At 37.7% G+C, this 22,313-nt stretch overlaps 1 protein-coding gene and 1 non-coding gene across 6 annotated transcripts in view; both read left to right on the forward strand.

Annotated features, from left to right (window-relative positions):
* The first annotated feature begins 2,055 nt into the window (after positions 1–2,055).
* IARS1 (isoleucyl-tRNA synthetase 1) overlaps positions 2,056–22,313 on the forward strand; it is a 103,853-nt gene continuing 83,595 nt past the window's right edge. Inside the window, exons 1-7 of one of the 5 annotated variants that reach the window (XM_057719919.1) lie at positions 2,056–2,193; positions 8,627–8,777; positions 8,928–9,053; positions 9,742–9,898; positions 10,146–10,265; positions 12,133–12,215; positions 15,148–15,265. In XM_057719919.1, coding sequence (XP_057575902.1) covers positions 8,935–9,053; positions 9,742–9,898; positions 10,146–10,265; positions 12,133–12,215; positions 15,148–15,265 — 597 coding nt within the window. In that variant the 5' untranslated portion in view covers positions 2,056–2,193; positions 8,627–8,777; positions 8,928–8,934. Of the gene's footprint in view, positions 2,194–8,532; positions 8,778–8,927; positions 9,054–9,741; positions 9,899–10,145; positions 10,266–12,132; positions 12,216–15,147; positions 15,266–22,313 lie in introns of all 5 variants that reach the window. The other 4 variants (XM_057719917.1, XM_057719920.1, XM_057719921.1 and 1 more) reach the window with 4 other exon arrangements.
* Positions 5,060–5,192, forward strand: LOC130847274 (small nucleolar RNA SNORA84). The gene has a single exon (XR_009052055.1). It is a non-coding gene; the product is annotated as a small nucleolar RNA SNORA84 (small nucleolar RNA).

Here is a 22,313-nt window from a genome sequence, read left to right on the forward strand (position 1 = left end):
ACTTCTAAAGTGGCCTGCTCTCTCAGTGCCTATCCACTGGTTTCCTCACAGCATGGCAACTAGGTTTCAGGAGTAGGAAGCAGATGCTGCCTGTCTCTTATGACCTAGTCCAGAAATTGGCTGAGTTATTTCCACTATATTCTACAGGTTAAAACAGACACTGGGCCCACCCAGACTCAAAGTGAGAGGACATAGTTCCTCACCTCTCAGTGCGAAGAGTGTCTAGAATTTTTGGCCATGTTTAAGTCTGTTACACCCTCCATCTCCAGAGAAGACAGATAAGTAACATCAAGTAGGCTTGTGTATCCCTAGTTCCTGCTCCCCAGATATAACCACCTTCAAAAATTTTATCTGTTTCCTCTGATATTTACCTCTGAATTTCTACCTAACATGCTTATGCTGTGATTTCTTGGTTTTTCAGTTTTAGACATCAGACATTTAAAAATAATTAGACCTATCTATCATCTCCACCTTTTTTTCCCCTGGACATATCTGTCTGGAAGCCCTCTGTCCTGCTATAATCTGGGCTGTCTGGACAGATGATAGAAATGAACTGACATGCTCCACAGCAAGAGAAGCCACCACCATGAGAAGCCCATGCACTGCAATGAAGGGTAGCCCCTGCTCTCCACAGCTAGAGAAAGCCAGTGCACAGCAACAAAGACCCAACACAGCCAAAATATTAAAAAAAAAAAAAAACTGAACAAGGTGGCAACTTGAGGAATGTGAAAATGAAAACACATTCCAAATAGTTTTAGTTAATAAGGTAAAGACACACTACTAAATATATGTGTTCAAGTAAGTTAAGTTATTGAATGGAGAGTTACCCCTTTGGGCAAGGATGTAAAACCCCTTACTCTAATCCCTTTAGTTGTTCCTAAACCATATATGACTTGAATGAATGCTACACAGACTATCAAAATGTTCTTAAATTTATCAAGGAATGCCTTATACATATTCTCAGTCACATCAGGTTTTTTTCTATCCTTCTATTGGATACACTAAGCAGTTACATACAGAATCACTCTCAATTTGCCAAGGGCTAAAATTTCCTTCAGTCTCTGGTGCCAATGCTGAGGTCTACTGTCCTTTGCATGGCTCTGGATTCCCTTTGGTTTTCAACCAGCAGATCCTCAGACTCAGAGCAGTGATAATAAATATGTAAGTAAGCAGACTAATATGCAAATAACTTTGTTTTCAATACAGGAAACATTAAGATGCAATAATTCTAAAGCTGGTTGTCAGGCATCTCCTTCCTTTTTGTTCTCTCTCCACATGGCTGTTTACCATAATTTCTGCAGTAAAATTCATGAGAACTCTGGAGGTGGCACTGAAGGACACAGGAGAGGTTTCCGTGAACACCACTGAGCAGTGTCTCAGCTCCTCTCAGACCGTCCTGTGGCCTCTGCATTTCCGAGAAACAGGAGGGTGTCTTCAGATAGGCGTGTGCAGCAGAATTATCAGGATGCGTGTTCAAATGCATGTTTTTGTAACTCACCTCCATAGACTCAGTAGGCCTAGTCCGTGCCCCAGGACTCCGCTTTTTTGCAGACTCCAAGGTGGTTTGGTGCAGGTCTCCACTACACTAAAAAACAGCCCCGGTGCCTAAGGATGCTCTCCTTATCTGTCACCGGGTGAAGCAGCCGCGAGACTGTGCACTCGCGGCCCCAAAGCACAATTACTGCGCATAATTACAGACAGTGCATCGCTGGATTTGGTTTACCTTTGGTGAATTGCACTTACGTCCCGTACAGTGAGGTGAACACCTGTGTAACAGCGCCCAGTCAGGAGGCACATCATCTGCCTCTCTGCGCCCCTCCCAGTCAGGCCACAAAATGGTCGTGCCCGCCACTGTCACCCTAGCTCCGTGAAGGGCGCAGTGCGCCGCCGCCCCTCCGCCTTCCCAGCGCACACCGCAGGGCACGGTCGGGTGGGCGGGACCGGGGCCCCACACGGCCAATTGGCCCCTGTCTTGTTGACGGGTGTCAAACGACGGGCGCTGATTGGCCGGTGCAAACCAGGCCCCTTCCTCTTAGCCTCACGCTGTCTGGTGTTGCATCACCCCAGGCCTCCCGACCAAGGCGTGGACGCTGGGTCTTCCCAGGTACGCAGGCTCGGAGGCCCCTCAGGCATACCCGGTCCTCCTCGCCGGGCCTCTCAGATACTCCCCATTTCGCCCGCGGGGCTCCTCAGGTACGACCCTTCCTGCCCACTGGGATCCACGGCCCCCTCGGGTACAGAAATTTTTTTTTTTTTTAATTTTTTTGGGGGGCTGTGGGTTCGTTACGTGCATATCTTTTTCCAAGGAAAAGATTGGGAGGCAGTCTAAGTGGGAGAAAGAACTCAGAACCAGGTACCAGTCCTGGCTTGCCTGTCGGGCCGAGGATTAGAACCTTTGGAAGTTCCTCAGCATCAGCCTGGGATTTTGGTAACACTTAAACCGTTGGGTGGTTCTGAGAATTTGCTGTGATCGAGCTTACTGGAGAAGTTCCGAAGGTGACGAAATTAATTGAAAGTCTAGGTATTCATCAGAACGAATCAAGTCAGACTCCCATGAATGGGCATTTATTGCTGGGTTCCTGGGGTTAGAGGGAAGTAAGCAGAGTCCCCCGTCCTCGGTTTTGGCAGAGTCTAATAATACAGGATTCCAAGTGCACAGAGGAGGAAGACGGTGGGAGCAGGAGAAGGCTGCTCAAGAACTGCAGTGGGTTTGGGGCCTTGAAGATAGATAAGTTGGAGCTTGGGGATGTGGTGCAGGGGACCGTAGTGTAATGCATAGTAGGGTTTTAAAATGTGTGTGATTCAGGAGATGGGGAGTTGCTGCAGTCACTGCAGCTTCATGTGAGGAGCAAGTGGGAGATGACGCTTCGCTTCCAGCCTCTTGAATTTATGGTTTTCTTCGTGAATGAAGTGATGTTTGAAATGAATCCAGAAGGGAGGATGAGTTTTTTATTAGGTGGGACAGTGTTACTTTTAGCATTCATTCAGGTGTTGCAGAGAGGTCAGGAAGTATGAAACTAGAGGCAAAGCAGTTGATTTATGCATTTCTAGTAATATGATGAACTTTTAAAAAGTAAATTATCAGTAAAATGGTCGACAATATATCCTCTTCATAAGTGATTAAAGAGTGAATTATAAGGAAGAGAAGGCAGCTAAATGTAGATTGCACTCTTTAAATGTTTTTGGAAAGATGATATAGGGGCTGGGCAAAGGCAATAGAGTAGAATTTGTGGACAAAGAAATAATGATAATAGTTTCCATAGATGACATGTGATTGCTGTGATAGCCGTTATTTCACTTAATGTTAAATTAGCATTGTGAGTATTTACCAACTTTATTTTACAGATGGCAGAATTGAGGTTTAAAGGTTGAGTAACTTTTCCTATAAGTCACATACTAAGTTGTGGGACCAAAACTGTCAAATTCCAAAGCCAGCCATCTTTACCATTATCCTTGCCGAGAGGAGCTCATGCAGTGGAATAGACTGGAAAGGCAGGTGAAGGAGTATCACTGATGGAAACTAGACATGCTGACAGAGGGATTCGTTCAAACATTTTTGAGCACCTACCATGTGTAAGCACATGATAAGATAGAGGTTAAATGGTAAAATGCTTTTGCCAGCAACAAGTTTACAGTTGAATTGGAGAGACATGGGACATGCAATACAAATAAACCATGATGTGTAGGAGAGGAACAGATTCTGGGGAAGGGGATATTAGTTTTGAAAAAGGGAGATTGGTAAAAGCCTCGTAGAGGAGCGTACATTTAAGCTACGTAGTGCTGTAGTGTTTGGAGAAAGGGCCTGAAGCAGGAAAGCAGTATGTCAGCAAAGCAGTTTTGTTTCTCAGCAGTGTCCAAGAAAGTGATGTAGTTGGACCTTGAGTTTTGTAAGGTCAGAAGTAGTAATTGTGGGTAAGATCATGGTGTCCCACTGAAAAGTCTGTACAGAAACCATTGGGAGTGAGGAACCATTGTTTTTTGGTTATTTTTTTAATACAGAAGTGATACTTTCAGAACTTTTCCATTAGGAAGGTGGTATGTAGTATGTATACTATTTATTTTTCTTTTTCTTTTTAAATTTTTTATGGTCAAATTACTACATACTCAAAACAAAACAATAGTAATAAGTAAATGAAAATCTGTTGTTTCACACCTTCCTTGTCTAATTCTGTTCTCTGGTGGTAGCCATTGTTAAGTTTGGTGGGTAGCCTTCTGAATTAAATACACAGTTACTTAAACATAGGCTTTATGTATTTATATTTTTAATCTCTTGAAAATATTATATAAATTGCTTTGTGACTTGCTGTTTTTCTTTTTCAGTATATATAAGGAATATATATATGATGATTTATGACTTATTGTTTTTAATGTCTGCATGGTATTGATGTACCATAATTTATTTTAGCTTGTTATCTATTCCTAGATATTTAAGTTGTTTTCAGATGTTTGCCTATAGAAATGCTTCAGTTGATATTTTTGTACATATTTTATACATTTGTGTAAGTATATCTCTGGGTTATATGTTAACAGGATATGAGTAGTCTGTCAAAAGGCTGGAGTTGGACCCCCTGCCTTGGGTTAAATTTGACTTAATGTAACGGGTTATGAAGACCTGGGAATGAGGAAGAGGGAATAGAGAAATAGACTTAGAAGTCAAACCCACGTAACTTGGTGATCAGTTGGATGTGGGGATCATCTGGTAGTATTAAGGGTGACTCAGAAATTTCAGGTAATGGGAAGGAATAGTGGAACTGCTAGCACAGTGGAATTAAATGGGAACAGGTGCGGCAAGGAAGATCATGAGGTTTATTTTAAACAAAAATGTTTTTGGTATGCTTTTCCAAGATCTGTTGAGGTAAATACAAGTAAAAGTCAAGGAGAGTATCTAGAAATTCCTGAACAGGAAGTTGAGGCTAAAGAGGTCTGAAGGAGTCATGAAATAAGGAAGATAGTGGAGGCCTTGGATTATAGTTAAAGGGAAGAAGAGGAGATTGCTTCCCTGAGTGTGACTTCGTAAGGTTAATCTCCCTCCTCTTTCTGCTCCCCCTTTCCCCCAAGAGCCCTGTGGTTACTGGATGCTGTTGTGCAGGTACAGCTCTCCAGTGGATGTGAGGGGCCAGAGCAATCCTGTGATTTATGCATGGGGGCCGTTTCTCCTCAGCAGCCACCATAGCCCGGTCACTGATACATGGCTCTTCCTGGAACAGTCAATGCCATTACATAGGGTCTTTGTGTTTGGCCTAATAGTGAAGTAGTTCTTAGTCAGTGGAGGAGTAGAGGCTCTCTAGGAAATTTTGTAAAAGTTAAAAGCCGTCTTCACAGAAAGCTTAAATCTCGTTTTCTCAAATAAATAAATAAATAAATAAAGTTCAGAGAGCTATTCCAGAATAATGGTCAGAACAGTTTAAGAGAATGACTTAAAATTTTGAGTGCATGCTAATCCCCTAGGATCTTGTTAAAAAGCAGGTTTGGACTCCTCAGTCCGAGATGGGGCTGGTGGGTCTGTTCTAATCAACCCCCATAGATGCTGGCAATCATAGGACTAGCCTTGACAAACAGGGGTGACAGAAATAAATATGTTGATATCTAAAGATCTGTTAGTCTTCAGATGTAACCCCTTAAGTTTCAGTTGGCCTCTAACAAGGTTGTCACTGAGCCAGTAGGACTCGTACTAGACTAACACCTCTCTCCATCCTTGAAAGGCTGGAGGTTGTAAGAAGAACTGAAGATCCAAAATGCCTTTCAGCTTCTATTTAGTAACATTTAATGGCGCACTCTAATCAGAAATGGATAGTTGAGTTAAATGGCCCACCTGTTCTTTCCTTATTTTTTTCCTATATAAAACTCAAAGGCACTCTCACATCTCAGAAATAAATGACACGGGGAGAAAAGGAGAGACACTGCTTGTAACAAACTGATGTTAAAAATGTAAACAGATCACTCATTTCCATGTGTGACTCAGACCTCGGTGGCATAAGTCTCATTTTTTACAGATTTTTCACTTGCGTGCAAAATTGATATCCTTTTGACTTTTTACCCTTGTCTTGGCTGCTAGGAAGCTCACAGTCATATTTGAATCAGTGTTGCTAATTGATAAGAGCATAGGAGCTGTGTGATTTAAATTTTTCCTGATCCTGAATTTCCATATAATTTTTTGATCCCCTAATTGTATTTTTAATCAATTTATGTTTTTGCCATTTCATGGTTAATCTTTTGGTTAGTCTCTTCACATTCTCTGTCAAATAAAATAGAACAGAAATGAGTTAACAGAGTTTGGACTATATTTGTCTCTGAAATTCCATAATTTCTAGCATTGCTTTTTGTACATAGATTTATTTTTTATAAAAATAACTTATTTGATGGCTTGGGTCAATTGCTACACTCAGGCTTTGATGTTTTCAGAATTGGTTGAAGTATATGTCTCTTTGCTCCTAGAGTCAATTATCCCAGACTGTTATAGTTCTTGAGCTCTTAAGGTTTTCCACCTTCTCTGTTGTTTTCTCATTATTAGCAATCCTGTCCCCTTCTAATCTGATTTTGGCTTGGAAATCTGGTCACCAACCTTATTAGAATATAAAGTGAGAATAAATAGGCTTTGAGGAGGAATGGGCTCGAGGATGCTCACTAGATAGTTAAGCCCGGGCTGATCAAGTGTTTCTGAAGGAGGTTATTAACAAACTTCTGAAAAAGACACTTTAAGACTTCTCTCACTAGGCACTAAATCAGAGAGATATAAAGTTTGTCCTTTACAAAAATCATGAGTAAGCAACAGAAGTGATAAAATGTAAAATTAGAATGAGCTAGGGATTATTTGAATGTGATTCTCATCTTTTTAACTTTAAAATTTATTTTTGGTTTTGCCTGTTTTCCTCAAAAAGATTAGGTTGATTCAACAGAAGTGCTTTCTGTCTTGTGAATGTAGATAAGAATCTTTACCTACTTTGAGATTTATTTTTTCAGATTATTAATGAATTTTTAGTGTCATTAGATAAAATAGCCAAGATTTTCTTTTCTTTCTTTCTTTTTTTTTTTTTTAAAGCATGTTGTCTGCAATTACTAAATGTTATACTGTAGTTGAAGAATAAGTAAAGAGTGTGAATTGGACACAAATTTTGAAATAAATGTAAAAGTACCATATATTTCTACTTCATACCTTATACAAAAATAACTCAAGATGTATCAGTGGCCTAAATATAAGAGCTGAAACTTCACAACCTTGTTGTCTGTAGTGGTTTCCTAGATATGACACCAAAAGTTCAAGAAGCAAAGCTAATAATTAAGCTGCACTTTACCAAAATTAAAAGTGTTTGTGCTTCAAAGAATATACCATAAAGAAAATAAGAAACAAGCCATGGAATGGGAAAAATTTTTTTGCAAATCTCGTAACTGATAATGGGATTTTGTCTAGATTATATAAAGAACTCTTACAACTCAACAGTAAAAAGAGAACCCAATTAAACAATGGGCAGAGGGTGAATAGACAGACATTTCTCCAGAGAAGGTATAAAATGGCCAGTAAGCTCAACATCACTAATCATTAGGGAAATGAAAGTCAAAACCACAGTGAGGTGCCACTTTACACCCTCTAGGATTTCCTGTAATCCACAGATGGACAGTAAGGAATGAGGATGTAGAAAAACTGGAATCTCATTCTCTGCTGGGAGAATGTAAAATGACACAGCAGCTTTGGAAAACACCTTGGCAGTTTCTCAAAAAGTTAAACACAGTTACCATATTACCCTACAGTGGTACTCCTAGGTATTTACCTAAGAAAGCTGAAAACATATGTCCACATAAAAACTTATACATGCATATTCATAACAGCGCTGTCCAAAAGTGGAAACAATGCTAATGTCTGTGAACTGAAGTGGCATATGCATACAATGAGGTATTGTTCAGCCATGAAAAGCAATGAAGTGTCAGTACATATTACAACACGAATGAACCTCGAAAACATAATTGTAAGAAGCCAGACACAATAGGCTATATATACATAATTTCATTTATGTGAAATGTCCAGAGTAGGAAAATCTAGAGAGGTAGGAAGATTAATGGTCACCAGGAGGCTGGGGAAGAGGAGAATAGAGTGACTGCTAATGTGTACAGGTTTTTGGAGGGCAGAAGAGGGAATAGTGATGAAAATGTTCTGGAATTAGAGAGTGGTAGTGGTTGCCCAACCTTGTGAATATACTTTAAAAAAAAATGTTAAAAATGAATTGAGATGAAGCGAGAGAGTAGCACAGACATATATATACTACCAACTGTAATATAGATAGTCAGTGGGAAGTTGTTGTATAACAAAGGGAGTCCAACTCCAGGATGGAAGATGCCTTAGAGGACTGGGGCAGGGAGGGTGGGGGGGACTCGAGTGGGGGGGAGTCAAGGAAGGGAGGGAATACAGGGATATGTGTATAAAAACAGATGATTAAACTTGGTGTACCCCCAAAAAAATAATAAATAAAATTTAAAAAAATGAATTGTACACTTTATTTTTTTTTAATATTTATTTGTTTATTTATTTGGCTGCGCCAGCAGGATCTTTGTTGCCAAGTGTGGGATCTTCATTGCGGCATGTGGGATCTTTTTTTAGTCGCGGCATGCAGTTTTTTTTTTTTTTTTTTTAAAGTTGTGGTCCATGGGATCTTTAGTTGCAGTATGTGGGATCTAGTTCCCTGACCAGGAATCGAACCCGGGCCACCTGCATTTGGAGCGGAGTCTTAGCCACTGGACCACGAGGGACGTCCCAAATTGTACACTTTAAAAGGGTGGACTTTATGGTATGTTAATGTCACCTTAAAAAAAGCTGTAATTTTTTTTAAGTACCATGTAGTATCATGGCTAATGATAGGTACATTTATTTTAATGCATGATACTCTGTTATTTCTAGACTTCTCTTTTGAGAATAATAAATTTGATTTCTCTTGCAGTAACAAAATGGTTCAACAAGTTCCAGAAAACATCAATTTTCCTGCTGAAGAAGAGAAAATCTTGCAGTTTTGGTCCGACTTTAATTGTTTTCAGGAATGCTTAAAGCAATCAAAACATAGGCCAAAGTATGTGAATTTCTTTGGTAAAGGTAGTCTTTAAGAATAATCGTTTCCTACACTGAGTTCCATTATGGCAGAAACTCTTTATTCACATTGTATTCCCAGATTCTCCTACTTCTCTCTATATCTCAGTAGTAGATATATATTGAATGAATGAGTTCTTAATTACCAGGGTAGGTTCAGTTTAAGAGGTCTTCCAAATAGAATTTATATATCACTCTCTTCCTTTCCACTTTTCTCATTACTACCACCGTCATTTAAGCATTTAGGCTAGTAGTGTAGTAGCCTTCTCTTGGGGTACTTCCTGCCTCTAGTCTTCATTCACCTAAAGACCAGTCCTTTCTTTAATTACTGTTTTCATCATGTGTCTCCTGTGCTCAAAAACTATGATAGGTGTTTGTTGCCCTGTTTTACATATTAAGTAACTCGGGATCAGGGTGAATAATTTCCCTTATGTCACGGAACTGATAAATGAAGGATGGATGGTCCAATGCAGGTCTCTCCAGCTCTGTCATGATTAGCTCTTTTGAAGGCAGGGCCTCCAGTAGATACCTAATCAGTTGTCTAAGTTTCCTAGCCTCACAGCTTTTCTTCTCCCTGAAGGCTCTACAGTTACAGGAGCTATCTATAGAATAAAGCTGTCCTAAATTTTTGCTGTTTTAAAGTAACTTAATGTATTTTTATTACCTTTTAGATTTACCTTCTATGATGGACCTCCTTTTGCAACTGGACTGCCTCACTATGGACATATACTTGCAGGGACAATTAAAGATATAGTTACAAGATATGCTCACCAGAGTGGGTTTCATGTTGACAGAAGATTTGGATGGGATTGTCACGGTTTACCTGTGGTATGTTTGAGTCACCAGCCTTATAATGTTTTGATTTTTAATAAGCATTAGATTTCATTATATAATATGTTAAAGTATGCATTTTTACTATAATCAGACTTTCTTCATTTCTATAATATATTTACAGTTTGTTTTCTCAGTAGATTTTCTGAAAACTAATTTTTTTTAATGTTTTATTTTCTAGTTTTGTTGAATTTCATTTGTTTCGTAGGGCAGGGATGTTAACAGTTTTATTGCAAATTTTCAGGAATATGAGATTGATAAGACACTGGGAATCAGAGGACCAGAGGATGTAGCCAAATTGGGGATTGCAGAGTATAACAGTCAGTGCCGAGCAATTGTGATGCGATATTCTACTGAGTGGAAGGTATGCTTGGTTATTTTAAGTAGAAGGAAAAGAAACTCTAGTTTTTAAATGGGGGTTGAAATGTTTTATGGTCCTTTGTGCTTTTTTATGACGTGCCCAAAAGTGTAACAAAAGAGGGGTTGACCATCCTCTTTAAAGGAGTATTTCGCTTCCATCTTCAACTCCATTACTTAAACCGTTAGCTTAAACTGAACCCTCTCTTTTCTGATTTCTGTGTGTTTGATTGGTCTTCCATATTTAATCTACCTACCCACAGTATATGACAGGAATCATGCTGTGCTAACTTGAATGTTGCAATAAAAAAGTTCAGATGTTTAAAAAAACAATTCACATTTGGACTCTTTGTTTTATATTGACTCCCTTCTTGCCTCTGCTTCTCTTAGTAATAGGGCTCCCACACCTGGTACATTTTAGTAACTGTCAGGTGCTGGCGAGCTCTTGTGCTTTCTTATTCTGATGTGCTTAGGAACAAAGCTCCTCAGCTCCCACTTTCCATCCTGGCTCTCAGGTTAATATATCTCTACAACTAAAGTCTGGCTTTTATTTTTTTCCATCTTTGCTTCCATCTTAGCACTTTGTCAAATTTGTGGTTCTTCAGAATTCCTTCTTCTGTCAATGGTACCAGACTTCAAACTTCAATCATTATGACCAATTTAAATGTCAAATCCTATCAAGCCTCTTAGTATCTCCTATCTAGACATTTCTTTTCATTCCTAGACCTAGTCTCTCACCTACCATTGTCTTCATTTGTATAACAATCTGCTGATTGGTCTCTTGCTGATGTTCTTTCCTCTTAGCCTGCCAAGTTATTTTTCTCAAGACTGTTCATTGTGCTCTTCACGCTCAATACTTTTCTTCATTGTTGAATGAAATCTGATTTCATCAACCTAAAAATCAAAGCTCCTCAGTTTTCTCCTAACCTGACTTTCTTTAATCTACCTTTCTTGCCTGGTCACCAATAGGGGGAAATTCTGGTGATTATAATATACATATGGGCTTTGTTTTTGTTTTTGTTTTTCTTCTTCCAAAAATGGTATGAAGAGCCTCTATACCCACCACCCACTTCCTAAAAGCTAACACCTTTAATAACTGTAGTATAATTATCCAGAGTGGGAAATTAACATTGATACATTATACACCTTATTCAGATTTAACCGGTTGTCCCATTAATTTTTATTTCTGATGCAAGATCCAATCTAGGAGCCAGATTGCATTTAGTTGTCACACATCCTCAGTCTCCTCCAGTCTGAAACCTTCCCTCAGTTTTTGTCTTTCATTGCTTTCTCACTTTTAAAGAATACAGACCAGCTCTTTTGTAGGAAGTCCCTCAATGTCTGATGTTTCCTCATGGTTCAGTGTAGATTATATGTTTTTGGCAAGAATGCCACAGAAGTAACATCATCCCCTTCTCAGTCTGTCATATCAGAAGGCCCATGATGTTGATATGTTTCATTGGTGTTAAGTTTGTTCACTAAAGTGATTCTGTCAGGTTTCTCCATTGTATGGTTGTAGTTTTTCCTTCGTAATTAGTAAGTACCCTGTTTCTTATCATACTGTGACTCATTAATTTTAGCAACAATTGATGATTCATGCCAGCAACAGTTAGACCTGCAGTGTTTGCCAAATGGTAATTTTGGTAGACTTTTATAAAAGAATATTAATACTTATAAATAACGTTACCTACATATAGGATGAATGCCAAAAAAACTTAACCTTATAATGTGTTGTTTACAATATACATTTACTTGAACCATTGATTGTTCTGTTTTTCCAAAATCATCATAAGTAGTGATAATAGAAGTAAAACAAATTGCTATACAATAACAAATACCGTTGTCTAAAAACTCTAATATTCGTATTTTTTAAGTCTACTATTACCAGACTTGGCCGATGGATTGACTTTGACAATGACTACAAAACTCTCTATCCACAATTCATGGAATCTGTCTGGTAAGTTTATTTCTAGTTGAAATATAATGGCTATTTTTTATGTTAATTAGCAGAGAGATGCTCTAGCATGAATCAGCTTGTTTTTCAGGTCCACAATTATTTGAAATCTTAGGGGATGGATTTGTTTTGTTTTTAAAGACTTAATCTTGCTGTGAACCCAAAAATGCTCTAAAAAAGTAAAAGAGGAGGTTACAGAGATTTCCCATATACCCTGTGCCTCCACACATACGTAGCCCCCTCTATTATCAGCATCCCCCACCAGAGTGGTACATTTGTTACAATTCATGAGCCTAAATTGACACATCATAATCACCCAGAGTCCAGAGTTTACATTAGGGTTCACTCTTGTACATTCTGTGGATTTAGACAAATACATGACATATATCCATAATTCTAGTATCATACAGAATATTTGCATTGCCCTAAAATTCCACTGTACTCCACCTATGCATCCCTTCCACCACTAGATTTACTTTTGAATTTAGTAAATTTTGCATTCTAGAAAGGTGAGAGGTTATCCATATGTTATATAGTATAATGGCCCTGGCAGATTGAGCAGCAACTTGTAATCAGTTTCATTAGTATTTCTGTAACAGAACATATAATTATTCACACTAAGTGAAATAAGTGAAGAATGTAAATGGCCCGATGTCAGTTACAGGTTTTTTGGTCAAATTTTAGGAAAATTAGGTTATAGGAATGGGTTTTGTTAGAAAGACTTACGTCTAAGAGATGTGTACTTGAATTTTTTACTAAGAGAAGTTGTATATGCAGTTACCGTTTCATAATGGTTTCAGAATGAAACTTGCTTCCTTTTACTGTTATAAGACAACTGTCGCTATGCTAGTCTTGATAGGTGATTTAACTTGAGCCTCCTATAGTAGTCTGAGAATCATTACATATCGATAATGGGCAAACAGTTAGGGTGGTTGCAGAATGCCCTGTGTACATAACTCAGACCTTGAGGAAGTCCTACTTTTGATAAATTATGCATGATTACAAGTGAGTTGCAAAGCTCTTTTTTAGGATATAGGTTTTTTGTTTGTTTTTTTTTGCACTGTGCTATAGGTGCTTGTGCTTCTTACTGTCTTCCTGTCTACCTGATTACATTTCTGTTAGTCAGGATCAGGACTTCCCTGGTGATCCAGTGATTAAGACTGTACACTCGCAATGCAGCGGGCATGGGTTCAATCCCTGGTCAGGGAACAAAGATCCCGCATGCTGCACAGCACGGCCAAAAAAGAAATAAAGAGAGAGAGATCTGTTGCACATGCTTGGCACCTGCCTTTGCCTTTGAGGAGCTAGATACCTTGGGACAGTTCTCAGACCCTCTGACACTGATGTGCCCCGTGGGTGCGTCTCCAGACCCATGTACCCAAGGGTGGAAGCTGATTAAATTCTCTGACATGGCAGAAACTTTGGACGTGGGACTTCCCATTTTACTGAGTAGTTGGAGTTCTCATAATTTGGGCATTCTAAAACACAGGGTTTCTGTTAAACTTCTGAAAAAGAAGATACTCTTTATGCTCTAAATCAGGACTGTTTGGCACTTAAATGTGGTTAGTATGATCGAAAAACTGAATTTCTAATTTTAATAAATTTAAATGAGCACACGTGGCTAGTGCTACCATGTTGGACAATATAGCACTACATCAGACTTCTTAGTTTACATAAAACATACTTGAATCGGGGGAAAACCATTTTCAAAGCCTCTTGGTATTAGAATGTTAGTTATTCCTAAGCAACATGTTGACATATAAATAAGGCACATATAGACCTAGGGTGAATATAAAAAAAAAATAGTAGGAGTTGCATTTAAATGACATTAATTTAATGATATAATTTAGACTGAGTTGGTGCTTTTGAGTATATAATGTACTTCCACATGAATTTTCCCAGATGATCCAGAAAGCCCTGTGAATTGGGTTAGGACTCCGAGCTAAAGACAAGTAGTTGTGACTTGCTTGAGATCACTCAGCTAATTATGTGGCTCCTAGGCTTGAATCTGGATCTCATGATGTCGAATCTGACACTGTTCTCTGTTCTCCTGTGGATGTCCTTGCATCAGAGTATATAATTTAAGATTGAGTTTAAACTTGGGAAAATTTTTACATGATATCACCTTTTAGGCTTTTTTCAAAGCCAAAGGAATACCGTGAAAATATATGCAGAGTTTTTCTTAAAAAATGCATTTTAGCAAATGAGAGTGCATTTAATTCATTTATTGTGCCAAGTACATAGGAATCGAACTATAAAAATGAGTTTAATAAAAACGGAATTAAGTAAGGATTCCCACCAAATGAATTCTGGCATCCAATTGGGAAAGATGAGTAGTCACCACAGGAGAACCTAGGATGACTGTTTTGCAGTGTCTTGCTGCATTTAGCTTAGAGCAACATGTTTAAGTGTTTAATAAAAGTTTTTGACTGACTCTAAAAGAGATATCTGATTCTAATCCCAGTGGTTTATAATTTTTAAACTGCCTTTGTAGAACTGTCCATTGTAGTGAAATTTAATCAGTATACCAGAAAACTATTAAGAGAAATGAAAAGTCTGAAATCCCAACCATAGTTAACATATTGGTGAAAATCTATATTTATAGCATCTCTAAAAATGTAAATATGTATACTGGTGTGTACAGTTTTATGTAATTGTACCTCATTGTACAGTATGGTGTCAATTGCTTTTCTCAGTCAACATCAAGTCATGAACATCTTTCCCTGTCAACGGATATTAGCACTTTTAATGTTTACATAATATGTCATGATACTGATCTGTTGTAATTTACCAGCTATTCACCAGTTGACAGGCATTGTGTTTACACATCTTTGGTGTCAGAAACCCTACAAACAGAAACTGGCATAAATGTTCGCATTTGGGAAAACAGAATTTTGGTTATGTAATTGTAAAGTTCTGTCTCTTTACTTGCCAGGTGGATCTTCAAACAACTCTATGATAAAGGCCTTGTTTACAGAGGTGTGAAAGTCATGCCCTTCTCAACTGCATGCAGTACTCCACTTTCCAACTTTGAATCTCACCAGAATTACAAGGTATGCGAGACGTCATTGGGCATTAAGTTATGTATTCAGAAGTTAAATGGTTGCGGTGATCACGGTATTTAGTCTCAATGGGGAATGTTAGCCTGCGGAGAGATGTAAATGATGTCTTAATGTGATAAGTTTTGCTTGTTTTAACCATATTTTTATGCCTCACTTTGTTTAATAAGTCCAGCTCTGCTCTGTTTTCCTCCAGTCACTGTTTCATAAAGGTTATTGCTTAGGGTGTTTTTATGTCTCATCTGAGACTTTGTAATATCATGTATTTGTTAAAAGTATTTGGAGGAAAATCTGATTTGCGATTGGTAATGTGTTACGTTCTTTCCTTTGATGAATGGAATAGCTTGCTGTCATTGGTATAAGAGTTTAAACTTGTCTGATGCTTACAAAGTGTCCTGCTTTACCTTATCCACAGAGAGTAAAGACTGTAAGTCTTCAGAGACAAGAACTGTCTGTTCTCATGTGTGTATATTCAGGGGGTGTTTTTATTTCTGAGTTTATCTAACCCTCTTTGTTTTTAAAGGACGTTGATTTGTTTGGAATTCTTATTTCATGGCTCAGATTTGGAAATCATTTTATTAAAACTTGCATTTCAAAAGCACTTTTCATCTTATACAATGCTTTCAACATCCCATTGGATCATTGCATATCCTTGTGAGGTGGGCATAATGATTCCTGTTGTCTTCTAAATACCCTTCCATGGTATTGCTCATGTTATTATGTGTTTTTAAAGTATTTTAAGCATGTAAAAATGTAGAGAATAATATGCTAACTATTGAGTACCAAAGGCTTAAGCTTTTTCAAATCTTAATATATTGCTGTATTTGCTTACTTTTTAAAAACATTTTAACATGGAGAATTTCAAGCATACACAAAAGTAGACAGAATAATTAACAGAATAATTAACTCCCATGTCCTATCATGTATACCCAGTAATCTCTATGGCCAGTGCTGCCACATCTACACACTCCACTTACTTCTTCCAGATCCTTTTTCAAAAGCAAATTTTAGACATATCATTTTTTTAAATTAATTAATTTATTTTTATTGGAATATAATTGCTTTATACTCTTGTACCAGTTTTTGAGGTACACCAAGGTCAATCATCTGTATTTATACACATATCCCCATGTCCCCTCCCTCCCTCGTATCCCCCCCACCCTCCCCATCCCAGTCCTCCAAGGCATCATCCATCCTTGAGTTGAACTCCCTTTGTTATACAGTAACTTCCCACTGGCTATCTATTTTACAGTTGGTAGTATATATATGTCTATGCTACTCTCTCACTTCGTCTCAGCTTCCCCTTCACCCCCCACCCCCCAAACCTCGAGATCTCCAGTCCATTCTCTGCATCTGCGTCCTTATTCTTGTCTTGTCACTGAGTTCATCAGTACCATTTTTAGATTCCGTATATGTGAGTTAGCATACAATATTTGTCTTTCTCTTTCTGACTTACTTCACTCTGTATGACAGACTCTAGGTCTATCCACCTTATTACATATAACTCCATCTCATTCCTTTTTATAGCTGAGTAATATTCTATTGTATATATATGCCACATCTTCTTTATCCATTCATTTGTTGATGGGCATTTAGGTTGCTTCCATGTCCTGGCTATTGTAAATAGTGCTGCAATAAACATTATGGTACATGTTTCTTTTGGGATTATGGTTCTCTCTGGGAATATGCCCCGTAGTGGGATTACTGGATCATATGGTAGTTCTATTTGTAGTTTTTTAAGGAACCTCCAAATTGTTTTCCATAGTGGCTGTACCAACTTACATTCTCACCAACAGTTCAGGAGAGTTCCCTTTTCTCCACACCCTCTCCAGTATTTGTTATTTCCAGATTTTGTGATGATGGCCATTCTGATTGGTGTGAGGTGATACCTCATTGTGGCTTTGACTTGCATTTCTCTGATAATCAGTGGTGTTGAACATCTTTTCATGTGTTTATTGGCCTTCTGTATGTCTTCTTTGGAGAAAGGTCTATTTAGGTCTTCTGCCCATTTGTGGATTGGGTTACTTGTTGTTTTGGTATTAAGCTGCAGGAGCTGTTTGTATATTTTGGAGGTTAATCCTTTGTCCGTTGTTTCTTTAGCAACTATTTTTTCCCATTCGGAGGGTTGCCTTCTTGTCTTGTTTATGGTTTCTTTCACTGTGCAAAAGCTTTTAAGTTTTATGAGGTCCCATTTGTTTATTCTCAATTTTATTTCCATGATTCTAGGAGGTGGTTCAAAAAGGATCTTGCTTTGATGGATGTCATAGAGTGTTCTGCCTATGTTTTCCTCTAGGAGTTTTATAGTGTCTGGCCTTACATTTAGGTCTTTAATCCCTTTTGAGTTTGTGTATGGTGTTAGGAAGTGTTCTAATTTCATTCTTTTCCATGTAGCTGTCCAGTTTTCCCAGCACCACTTATTGAAGAGGCTGTCTTTTTTCCATTGTATATTCTTGTCTCCTTTGTCAAAGATAAGGTGCCCATATGTGTTTGGGCTTACCTCTGAGTTCTCTCTATTCTATTCCATTGATCTTCCTTTCTGTTTTTGTGCCAGTACCATACTGTCTTGATCACTATGGCCTTGTAGTATAGTTTGAAGTCAGGAAGCCTGATTCCACCAACACAATTTTTCTTTCTCAAGATTGCTTTGGCTATTCGGGGTCTTTTGTGTTTCCATACAAATCGTAAGATTTCTTGTTCTATTTCTGTGAAAAATGCCATTGGTAATTTGATCGGGATTGCATTGAATCTGTAAATTGCTTTGGGTAGTACAGTCATTTAAACAATGTTGATTCTTCCAATCCAAGAACATGGTATGTCTCTCCATCTGTTCGTGTTGTCTTTGATTGCTTTCATCAGTGTCTTAAAGTTTTCTGCATACAGATCTTTTGCCTCCTTAGGCAGGTTTATTCCTAGGTATTTTATTCTTTTTGTTGCAATGGTAAATGGGAGAGCTTCCTTAATTTCTCTTTCTGCTCTTCCGTTGTTAGTGTATAGGAATGCAAGAGATTTCTGTGCATTAATTTTGTATCCTGCTACTTTACTAAATTCATCAATTAGTGCTAGCAGTTTTCTGGTAGAGTCTTTCAGGTTTTCTATGTATACTATCATGTCATCTGCAAAGAGTGAAAAATTTACTTCTTTTCCAATTTGGATTCCTTTTATTTCATTTTCTTCTCTGATTGCTGTGACTAACACTTCCAAAACTATGTTGAATAGTAATGGTGAGAGTGGACACCCTTGTCTTGTTCCTATTCTAAGAGGGAATTCTTTCAGTTTTTCACCATGTAGAACAATGTTGGCTTTTGGTTTCTCACATATGGCTTTTATTATGTTGAGGTAGTTTCCTTCTATGCCCATTTTTTGGAGAGGTTTATCATAAATGGATGTTGAACTTTGTCAAAAGCTTTTTCTTCATCTTTTGAGATGATCATATGGTTTTTATCCTTCAATTTGTTGATATGATGTATCACGTTGATTGATTTTCGTATATTGAAGAATCCTTGCATCCCAGGGATAAACCCCACTTGATCATGGTGTATGATTTTTTTAATGCGCTGTTGGAGTCTGTTAGCTAGTATTTTGTTGAGGATTTTTGCATCTATATTCATCAGTGATATTGGTCTGTAATTTTCTTTTTTTGTGACATCTTTGCCTGGTTTTGGTATCAGGGTGATGGTGGCCTCGTAGAATGAGTTTGAGAGTGTTCCTCCTTCTGCGATATTTTGGAAGAGTTTGAGAAGGCTAGGTGTTAGCTCTTCTCTAAATGTTTGATAGAATTCGCCTGTGAATCCATCTGGTCCTGGGCTTTTGTGTGTTGGGAGATTTTTAATCACAGTCTCAATTTCCATACTTGTGATTGGTCTGTTCATAGTTTCTATTTCTTCCTGGTTCAGTCTTGGAAGATTGTATTTTTCTAAGAATTTATCCATTTCTTCCTGGTTATCCAATTTATTGGCATAGAGTTGCTTGTAGTAGTCTCTCATGATCTTTTGTATTTCTGAGGTGTCCGTTGTTACTTCTCCTTTTTCATTTCTAATTCTGTTGATTTGCATCATCTCCCTTTTTTTCCTGATGAGTCTGGCTAATGGTTTATCAACTTTGTTTATCTTCTCCAAGAACCAGCTTTTAGTTTTATTAATTTTTGCTATTGCTTCCTTCCTTTCTTTTTCATTTATTTCTGCTCTGATCTTTATGATTTCTTTCCTTCTGCTCACTTTGGGGTTTCTTTGTTCTTCTTTTCCTAATTGCTTGAGGTGTAAGGTTAGGTTGTTTATTCAATATTTTTCTTGTTTCTTAAGGTAGTACTGTATTGCTAAAAACTTCCTTCTTAGAACTGCTTTTGCTGCATCCCATAGGTTTTGGGTTGTTGTGTCTTCATTGTCTTTTGTTTCTAGATATTTCTTGATTTCCTCTTTGATTTCTTTAGTGATTTCTTGGTTGTTTCATAATGAATTGTTTAGCCTCCATGTGATTGTATTTTTTGCAGTTTTTTTCCTGTAATTGATATCTAGTCTCATGGCGTTGTGGTCTGAGAAGATGCTTGATATGATTTCAGTTTTCTTGAATTTGCCAAGGTTTGGTTTGTGAACCAAGATGTGATCTATCCTGGAGAATGTTCCATGTGCACTTGAGAAGAAAGTATATTCTGTCGTTTTTGGATGGAATGTCCTACAAGTATCAATTAAGTCGAGATGGTCTAATGTGTCATTTAAAGCTTGTGTGTCTTTATTTATTTTCTGTTTGGATGATCTGTCCATTGATGTAAGTGGGGTGTTCAAGACTCCCACTGTTATTGTGTTACTGTTGATTTTCCCTTTTATGGCTGTTAGCATTTGCCTTATGTATTGAGGTGCTCCTATGTTGGGGGCATAGATATTTACCATTGTGATATGTTCTTCTTGGATGGATCCCTTGATCATTATGTAGTGTCCTTCCTTGTCTCTTGTAATAGTTTTTACTTTCAAGTCTAATTTGTCTGATATGAGTATTGCTACTCCAGCTTTCTGTTGACTTCCATTTGCATGGAATATCTTTTTCTATCCCTTTACTTTCAGTCTATATGTATCCCTTGGTCTGAAGTGGGTTTCTTGTAGGCAGCATATAGAAGGGTCTTGTTTTTGTATCCATTCAGCCACTCTGTGTCTTTTGGTTGGAGCATTTAATCCATTGACATTTAAGGTGATTATTGACATGTGTGTTCCGATTACCATGTTCTTAATTGTTTTGGGTTTGTATTTGTAGGTGTTTTCCTTTTCTTGTGTTTTCTACTTAGAGAAGTTCCTTTAGCACTTGTTGTAAGGCTGGGTTGGTGGTGCTGAATTCTCTTAACTTTTGCTTGTCTGGAAAGCTTTTGATTTCTCCATTGAATCTGAATGAGATTCTTGCTGGGTAGAATATTATTGGCTGTAGGTTTTTCTCCTTCAGGACTTTCAGTATATCCTGCCATTCCCTTCTGGCCTGCAGAGTTTCTGCAGAAAGATCAGCTGTTATCCTTATGGGTTTGCCCTTATATGTTATTTGTTGCTTTTCTCTTGCTGCTTTTAATATTTTTTCTTTCTGTTTAATTGTCGTTAGTTTGGTTAATATGTGCCTTGGAGTATTTCTCCTTGGGTTTATTCTGTACGGACTCTCTGTGCTTCTTGGACTTGGTTAATTATTTCCTTTCACATGTTGGGCAAGTTTTCCAGTATAACCTCTTCAAATATTTTCTCAGACCCTTTTCTTTTTTCTTCTTCTGGGATGCCTGTGATTTGAATGTTGGTATGCTTAATGTTATCACTGAGGTGTCAGAGATTGTCTTCCATTCTTTTTATTCTTTTTTCTTTTTCCTGCTCTGTGGCAGTTATTTCCCCCATTCTATCTTCCAACTCACTTATTCGTTCTTCTGTCTCAGTCATTCTGCTGGTTATACCATCTAGAATATTTTTAATTTCAGTTATTTTGTTATCCATTGCTGTTTATTTTTCTGAGTTCTTATGAACTGTATCTTGTACTTTCTCTACTTTGTTATCGAGATTTTGTATCATTTTTACTATCATTCCTCTGAATTCTTTTTCAGGCATTTTTCCTATTTCCTCTTCATGTATTTGGTCTTGTGGGTTTTTTTCCTGTTCTTTTGTCTGCATGGTGTTTCTTTGTTTCCTCATGGTAGTCCAAACTTCTGAGGTTGCTTGTCCTGGCGATAGAGGGGTTTATAGAAGACTGTCCAAGCCTCAGACTAATGTCCGAGTGTTGGGTTAAACAAATACTAAGTCTAGGAAAGATACCTGTATGAGACACACAGTTACTGAATCCATTAGGACATAAGGCTCTGGAAATACCTGACAGAAGAACCCCAGTATGCTATCAGATATTCAGAGAAACCCAACAGAAATTGAAAACCAAAACAGAACAAAACAGAAACAAAAGCAAAAACAAACAAACAAATAACACCTTACACCTACAAACACAAATCCAGGGAGATACTGAAAGCTAGAATCGAATATAAAAGAGAGCTAGAGTACTACCAGACAGAATGGAGATTCTCAGAATAAAATTAGACAATTGTACTAAGAACTAAGATAAAGACAGAAACCTAATATTAAATACCAAGGTGGTGTGTCATCTGGAGAATAGAGCAAGGAGTCTGAGCAGAGATAGTGTTGTTTATATGTTAAGATAAAATAATCTAAAAATGGTTGGAAGACGGGAACAGAAGATCGTAGTATGCCTGGAAATACGTAAATAAAAAGAAGAATAGAAATGTATGAAGGATAAAGATGAAAGGAAGGTAGGAGAGATATATAGTCTGTACTACCTAAAACTTAGCTGGAAATAGAAGTATATAAAAAGGCTAAAAATAAAAATTGAATAAAAAATAGAATGAAAAATATGTTATAAAACTTGTAGATCCCTTAGGACTAAGGTCGTAATTAATTAAAAAAAAAAAACCAGAACTGATCCCAGAATGGACCAGTTCAATAGAATTGATACTAATATTTCTGTTTCTTTAGAGTCTCAGCTGTAAGTGTCCTTCTACTTGCCTTGGGATTTTTGTATTATT

The sequence above is a fragment of the Hippopotamus amphibius genome, chromosome 2 (genome assembly GCF_030028045.1).
Source record: "Hippopotamus amphibius kiboko isolate mHipAmp2 chromosome 2, mHipAmp2.hap2, whole genome shotgun sequence".
NCBI lineage: Eukaryota > Metazoa > Chordata > Mammalia > Artiodactyla > Hippopotamidae > Hippopotamus > Hippopotamus amphibius.